Source organism: Montipora capricornis, chromosome 7 (assembly GCF_036669925.1).
Source record: "Montipora capricornis isolate CH-2021 chromosome 7, ASM3666992v2, whole genome shotgun sequence".
In the NCBI taxonomy this organism is placed as follows: Eukaryota; Metazoa; Cnidaria; class Anthozoa; order Scleractinia; family Acroporidae; genus Montipora; species Montipora capricornis.
Window position 1 is genome coordinate 20132203 of NC_090889.1, and position 7937 is coordinate 20140139.

General features: G+C 41.0%; 1 protein-coding gene across 1 annotated transcript in view; it reads right to left on the reverse strand.

Moving 5' to 3' along the window:
• LOC138055766 (tetratricopeptide repeat protein 28-like) overlaps positions 1-4326 on the reverse strand; it is a 4726-nt gene extending 400 nt beyond the window's left edge. Inside the window, exons 1-6 of the mRNA XM_068901639.1 lie at positions 4248-4326; positions 3721-4086; positions 3440-3601; positions 2402-3361; positions 515-2348; positions 1-172 (exon numbers count right to left, since the gene is read on the reverse strand). The exon at positions 1-172 is cut by the window's left edge and continues 400 nt beyond it. Coding sequence (XP_068757740.1) covers position 172; positions 515-2348; positions 2402-3361; positions 3440-3601; positions 3721-4086; positions 4248-4326 — 3402 coding nt within the window. The 3' untranslated portion in view covers positions 1-171. The remainder of the gene's footprint in view (positions 173-514; positions 2349-2401; positions 3362-3439; positions 3602-3720; positions 4087-4247) is intronic.
• Between the last annotated feature and the right edge of the window lie 3611 nt (positions 4327-7937).

The following is a 7937-nucleotide window of genomic DNA, read 5'->3' on the forward strand; positions in this document are numbered from 1 at the left end:
CAATAATCTGTTGCAAACTTCTACTAAACCTTTGGAGTTTGTTCTACTGGCATAACCATGATTGTTAACCCGTTCTGCATTTTTTTAAAAAGTTCTACATTTTTTGAAAGGTCGGCAATCACTGAAGTGTCAGGCTCTACCAGATAGTCTTCTTGCATCTTCGACATCGATTCTGGAAGAAGGAAAAAATTAAAAACAACTCTAAATATAGCTAGTTCTTTCGAGAACACACAATGCGCCGATGCGAATAGCTACGAGCAGGACGATGCTGTCTTCAAATTTCTTACAAAAGATGACAGTTTATCCACCAATGTGAAATGTATCCTTTATGCTTCTGTGCATGCGTGATAGGCATGTGGAAATTACATTTGTGACAAAAGCGTGTCTTTGAATTATTTACACTACGAAGCTAGCATCTCGTTATCATGCCATCTTAGGCCTATTTGATTCCTATCGTCAGTTTTTCAATTTGGAAGTACTCTTGTTTTCTGAGTTAAACTCGAACTTCACTTACCATTTTTTTGGAAATTCCAGCATGACATTATCGCCAACCAACACAAATGGCGCCCAGTGCTTTATAGCGCAATCTTCCTTTAACTCTCGCAAAGATTTCGTTGCTTGTTGAAGAGCTACACTTGCGCTTTTTCCATCTCGCAAGTGCTGGTAGAAGTTCCTCATGAACAGCAACGTTACCTCGTCATCAATTGCCCAGAGTGACACCAACTCAGGCCGAGCTCCAGCACACAGGAAAGCCCTCGCAATTCCCACCACGCCCTCAGACTTCACTTCTCCCCGGCCACTGTGACAACAGCTCAGCACAACTAGTCTTGCTCGAAGAGAAATTGTCTGAACATCCGACATTTTCAACATATAGTCTTCATCTTTGGGAATTGGCGATTTCCGTTCGGTATTTGGGGCTAAAGCAATTTCTCCCGTTTTTGGGCATCCATGTGCTGCAATGTGAACTAAAGCAACTGATTTCATACTTTTCAGCACCTCGGTTTTCGTGGCACTTTTTCCAGTCAGCGGTGTTGTCTGCAGAAGTTGTCCAATCATCTCTACTTCTTGTTTTGCGAACGGGAGCTGCCCCAAAGTGGGCTCCCCTTTCTTGTTAGTAACTTCCTTCAACCACGGATCACCTACAAGCAGTGCTCCAGTCTTACTGTGGAAGTCTTCAGGTGCACCAACGATCACATTGAAAGCGGTCAACGAGGGAACGGTGCGGATCCTGATAGATTCACTCAATGCAGAATATGGAGCCAAGCAAAATGGTCCATCGGGAACAACGATTAACTCATCTCCCTGGAGCAAGTCTGCAATTGGCCCGAGTAAGATATCATACAACGGTTGTAAAGAGTTAACGGTGGATGAAGAAGGTAGAACTGTTTTATCACTGATAGGTTTTCTGCGGCAAGACAGACCACTGCGTAGTGGATCCAAAGAACGATTCTCGCATCTGACACCATTTCCTTCGCCGATCCCTTTCAAAACAGTTTTCATCAACAAGTCAGCACTTCCATTCGCAATTTGCTTTTGGCGAAAACTGATCTTTCTGTCTTTTCTTAGCACCCAAAACGTGATCTTGTTCTCGTCAAGTGCCACAAAAACGGCTTGTGAAGATAAACGCTCTAATGCAGCTGATAGAGTTTGCTTCAGAGCAAGTGCAAAAAATGACTGAGAGTCAATGCCGTATTGTTCTTTCAAAATATCCATCAAAGCCTGTGCTCGACCTTTCTCAGCAGCATACAAAGCTTCTTCAATCTCTCCATTCTTTAAAAGTGTCCTCCACAGAGCAGTGTATGACACGCGATAAGAATCACGAAAACGTATTTTCCATTTATCTTCTGACTTTAGACTATGCCTTGTTTTATCAAAAAGTTTTATGCTTAAACGATAACAACTAAGTGCATTATTCAAGGAACCCAACAATTCATTATCATGACCTAGCCAATACCACGCCGTTCCCTCTCGTACATAGTCGCCGATTTCCTTGAAAATACCAAGACTGTGTTCGTGGTACTCCATGGCTTCCTTAAAATGACTCAGTTTAAGATAGGCACTTCCCAGATTTCCACAAGTTGATCCCTCACCAACCCTATCCCCTACTTCTTCAGCAATACTAAGATGTTTTTCGTAGTACTCAATGGCTTGTTTAAAATTACCTAGTGTAAGATAGGCATTTCCAAGATGTCCATAGGCTGATCCCTCCCCAGTCCTATCCCCTACTTCTTTAGCAATACTAAGATCTTTTTCGTAGTACTCAATGGCTTTTTTTAAATTACCTAGCCTGCGATAGGCATTTCCCAGATTTCCATAGGCTAATCCCTCTCCAGCCCTATCCTCTACTTCTTTAGCAATACTAAGATGTTTTCATAGTACTCAATGGCTTCTTTAAAATTACCTAGACTAAAATAGGCATTTCCCAAATTCCCATGGGCTGATCCCTCCCCAGCCCTATCCCCTACTTCTTTGGCAATACTAAGATCTTTTTCGCAGTACTCAATGGCTTTTTTAAAATTACCTAGTCCAAGATAGGCAATTCCCAGATTTCTATGGGTGAATCCCTCCCCAGCCCTATCCCCTACTTCTTTAGCGATACTAAGATCTTCCTCGCAGTACTCAATGGCTTGTTTAATATTACCTAGTCTAAAATAGGCACAACCTAGGTTTCCATAGGCTGTTCGCTCAATAGCCCTATCCCCTACTTCTTTAGCAATACTAAGATGTTTTTCGTAGTACTCAATGGCTTGTTTAAACTTACCTAGACTAAGATAGGCATTTCCCAGATTTCCATAGCCTGATCCTTCCCCAGCCTTATCCCCTACTTCTTTAGCAATACTACGATGTCTTTCGTAGTACTCAATGGCTTGTTTAAAATTACTTAGACCAAGATACGCATTTCCTAGATTTCCATAGGCTGATCCCTCCCCAGCCCTATTACCTACTTCTTTAGCAATACTAAGATGTTTTTCGTAGCACTCAATGGCTTGTTTAAAATTGCCTACATTGCGATAGGCAATTCCCAGCTTTCCATAGGCTGATCCCTCCCCATCCCTATCCCCTACTTCTCTTGCAATACTAAGATCTTTTTCGTAGTACTCAATGGCTTGTTTCAAGTTACCTAGCCGAAGAAAGGCATTTCCTAGATTTCCATAGGCTGATCCCTCCCCAGCCTTATCCCCTACTTCTTTCGCAATACTAAGATGTTTTTCGAAGTACTCATTGGCTTGTTTAAAGTTGCCTAGTTTAAGATAGGCACTTCCCAGATTTCCATAGGTTGTTCCCTCCCCAGCCCTCTTCCCTATTTCTTTAGCAATACTAAGATCTTTTTCGAAGTACTCAATGGCTTTTTTAAAATTGCCTACATTGCGATAGGCATTTCCCAGATTTCCATAGGCTATTCCCTCCCCAGCCCTATCCCCTACTTCTTTAGCAATACTAAGATGTTTTTCGTAGTACCCAATGGCTTGTTTAAAGTTTCCTACACTAAGATAGGCATTTCCCAGATTTCCATAGGCTGATCCCTCCCCAGCCCTATCCCCTACTTCTTTAGCAATGCTAAGATGTTTTTCGTTGTACTCAATAGCTTGTTTGAAATTACCTAAATTGTGATAGGTGTTTCCCAGATTTGCATAAGCTGCTCCCTCATTAACTTTATCCCTACTTCTTTAGCAATACTAAGATGTTTTTCGCAGTGCTCAATTGCTTTTCTAGAATTACCTAGATCGCAATAGGCAATTCCCAGATTTCCATAGGCTGATCCCTCCCCAGTCCTATCCCCTACTTCTTTAGCAATACTAAGATGTTTTTCGTTGTACTCAATGGCTTGTTTAAAATTACCGAGACTTATATAGGCAATTCTCAGATTTCCATAGGCTGATCCCTCCCTAGCCCTATCCCCTAATTCTTTAGCAATGCTAAGATCTTTTTCGCTGTACTCAATGGCTTCTTTAAAATCACCTAGATTGCGATAGGCAACTCCTAGATTTCCATAGGCTAATCCCTCCCAAGCCCTATTCCCTACTTCTTTAGCAATACTGAGACATTTTTCGTAGTACTCAATGGCTTGTTTGAAATTACCCAGTCCTAAATAGGCAATTCCCAGATTCCATAAGTTGATCCCTCCTTAGCCCTGTAGCCTGTTTCTATAAAAATATGTAATGCTTGTACGTAATTTTGTATGGCCTGTTGATAATTAGGTAGGTCGAGGTAAGCATCGCCGAGATCAAAATGAGCCCTTCCTTTACGATCCCTGTCTTCTACACTTATCGCAATGGCAAGCTCTAGCATTTGCTGCTCTACAGCTTCTATCTTTTCATCTACCATTCTTTAATAACTAAATGACAATTAAAACTACTTCGATGAGATGGTCCAACGTCAAATCAAGGATGAAGCTGGAAGGAAAGAAAGGTAAAAACGCTTGATGTATAATCTGCTTTTTAAAGTAATGAAAGGTTGTGAAAATTATGTATTCCGTGTTACCAAGTCATTCTGTCCTAACGGTGAAATCGATGGTACTGAAAATTGCTGTTCACTACCAATCTTACCACTCAGTCCTGGCATAGGCAACTCAAGTTTAGCCTCAGAGTCTCTTAAGTTATATTGTGCACTGCGGGCATAAAATAAATTCTGGACGCACGCTGGTGAGAGACCTTTGGTTATATTAAACATCAATATGGCTTTAGTCTTTTTCCGGCGTATAATATTAGATTATCCTAATTAACCAGATTTAAAAGGAAACTGGCCGTTTTTGTCTTAATTGGAGCTGGTAATCGCCCTGGCAGCTCTATTTTGAAGCTTTGGGAGTTTATCACTTATAGTTCAGTTGCAATCGCCCCAAACGGAGCTTCAATAACCAAAGTGGGGTAAGATGAGCGCTTGATAGACTTGGAGGGCAATGCCTTCTTCTAAGATGAATGACCTTATACGTTTAAGGGCGCCTGTTGCTGTAAATATTCTCGTATATGTTTCGACCACGAGAGGTGGTCTCATTGTCGAGGTTTAGCCAACCTTTGCTTTCAAGATCCTGTGAGGGATGACCTGCAGTATTACCGCATCCAAGTGAAGAGGGTTAAAACACACTAGGGCACCGGAAGCCGGGTTACAGCTAACATCGAGGTGTGCCTTTCGACACCATTCACATTGGTTTTTTTCTTATTTCTGAAGCCTAATTTTAAGATGTGGTAAGATGTTTCTATGACCAACAAGCTTTTTAAAGACTTGACTGGAAGTTTTAACTTCCTGTAAAATCTAACATGGACGAATTTGCAATTAGGTTATTTAATGGAAACGAAGATTAATTTGAGCAATATAAATAAAACTGACTTCCGTTTAGTTTCTTCAGTTCAATAACGGAATCGGCTTTGGTTTAAACAGCTTCAAGATTTAAGCCATGAGTGGATGCGATAATCAATCATTTTGCGCCAACACATTCAGCCTTTCACCGAAGGATAAGCCGGACAGGAGATTCGAAATAGAAGGAACTGTTTAGTATCGGCCACTTACAATGGTTGAGTAAGGTTGACTGTAGAAAAGGGCGTATTTATGGAACCACACAGCACTAAATAGTGAAAAAGAGGGAAAATTCCCTTTTCCGGGATGCATATTAAAAAACAGGCTAATATTTGCCGGTCAGCCTGCGGACTGGGTATAAAATGCCGAATGGGTATAAAACGCGCTGAGTATAAAACGCAGACCAGGTATAAAACGCGGACTGCGGACTAGTTATGAAACAAGGACTGATTATGAAAAAACGGAGTATAGAACAAAACTAAGATTGAACTGGTCCGGACACAGATCTTTAAAAAGGCCTTGAGTTCTCTTATTCCGTGTCAAAATATTGCCACGTACACAGCAATGTTGAGTCACAACATCAATTGGGCTAGAGAAAGTAAGAGTAGAGATTTTATCTCAAAATTGTACTTTACTCCGCGACTTTAAAAGGAAAAGGAAAGGAAAAGAAAGGACATTTATTATAAAGTGTTCAGTCGTTCTAGCGCTGGAGCACTAATTGGGGACACTGTAAACTGAAATCAACGATTAACGCAAATCAAGTCAAACACTAGAGGGAGTGGGAAAATTGTTATGGGGAAGAACGGAAACATTTCAGGCATAAACGTCAACTCTTCTTTTATTTTCATCTTTTATACTTAAGCCCTCTGACCGTTATTATCGTAGTTCAAGCCAGAATGGCCGGATGGAAGAGTGTTTTGGCTCGTCAAGCAATCTTTACTTCCAAAGTGTGTGTAAGAGGCTACAGATGAAGTCGGTAGCGTGTACGCGTAAATCAAGATATGGACCACAACAGTTCTTCTCTTGGTCGAGTGCTGTTTACAGAATGACCCGTGCGACACGGGGGTGAACAAAAAGTTGTATCAATAGCAACAAAACAGTTATTTTGCGAGTAGGTAAACAGAATCCTGTCTAAATATCACAATGGCATCTCCCACTGAAGTCCTTCAAATTTCTCGATTTCATAAAGCTGGTGACTAGCAAAGGATTCCATGAATTACTTTCGTGTCTTACCTCTGATAAATACATTACACCGGTCATGCTGGAAGAAACGTCAGCTAACATCTCTCACGTGACAATTATGCACCTGACATTTATGGCACGAAACATTATTTCCACCATTCCCATGACGGACTGTCGCCATTTAATTGCTCCGTGTCTTTTTGTTAGTATTTTGTACTCAGTCCGCGTTTTGTGCCTAGTCCCTCTGCCTTCAGTCAGCATTTCATACTCAGTCCTCGTTTTATATCCGGTCCGCAGTCCACAGGCGTCTTTTACATTAACTGCAATATTTACCGGTACATATCTGAATCATGGATGACTGCAGCCTAACAATATTAATAACTCCGAATCACACCCTCCTTTTTTAAACAAGTCAACCACTGGGCAAAACAATTCTGCTTTACTTGCTTAACCATTAAACAAATTAAATCAAATAATTCCTATCGAGTTCAGCACTTGCAAAATTCAAAATGGCGTTGCCAATGAAAACAGAGTGAGCTAAAATGCTGGCACAATAGTGAACTAACGCTTTGGAAAGAACAAGAGCTTCAAATATTCCTTCTGAAACATTGCTTCTTGAATCTTTATGTATTCATGCCCTTTGTTTTGCATTTGACGCACCAATCGCGATATGACAAAACGCGTTTCATTCAATCAGAGAGGAGGAGGAGCGGGGATGGCACAGTCGGTTAGTGCGCGTCCTTGGTGCAAGAGGTCCAGAGTTCGATTCCCGGATCTCGCATCCTTGTTTCGACTTCTTTCCTTTCCGTGTAGCTAAGTAGCTTTAAATACCCGTAAAACGGAGCACTGATGGAGAGGGGGGAGTAAAATGAGCGCACCGTCGACCTCAGGTTTGTCAGTTGAATTACTGTTTCGATCGACGTTGAATATGGTTACTTTACTTTACTTACAGAGGTCTAAACGTCACTTATCACTAAAAACCCTGAACAATGACAACTTTAGCAAAGAAAAACTCAAGGAAGAGGACTTGACATATATTATTTTATATTAGTTGACTGGGTGTTCACAATAAGTTAAAAATGCACGCTAAGGATCAGTGGTTCATTGACTTAGCTAGATGATTTGTTCATGAGCTATTGGAGCATTAATGTTAGGAACAGCGCCGAAGCATCGTAAGTCCATCATCACAGGTAGAAACGAATTGCATTGCGCAGGGAGAGGAACATAATACTTTATGTTCGAAGTCTTTTTGACGGGAAAGGGACGAGGACAAAAAAAATCACCTAAAATCGCTTCTAAAACTGATTATCTGAACATTCCGAATACATGTACAATGTACGTTGACGCAGGCATGATATGGACTAAACTTATTCATGTTATAATGGTTTTTGAACCTTAGATCGTCCGTTAGAGGATAGTCATAGATTGTAACAGAGGACTTAAAATAGTTGAAGACAGCGGAA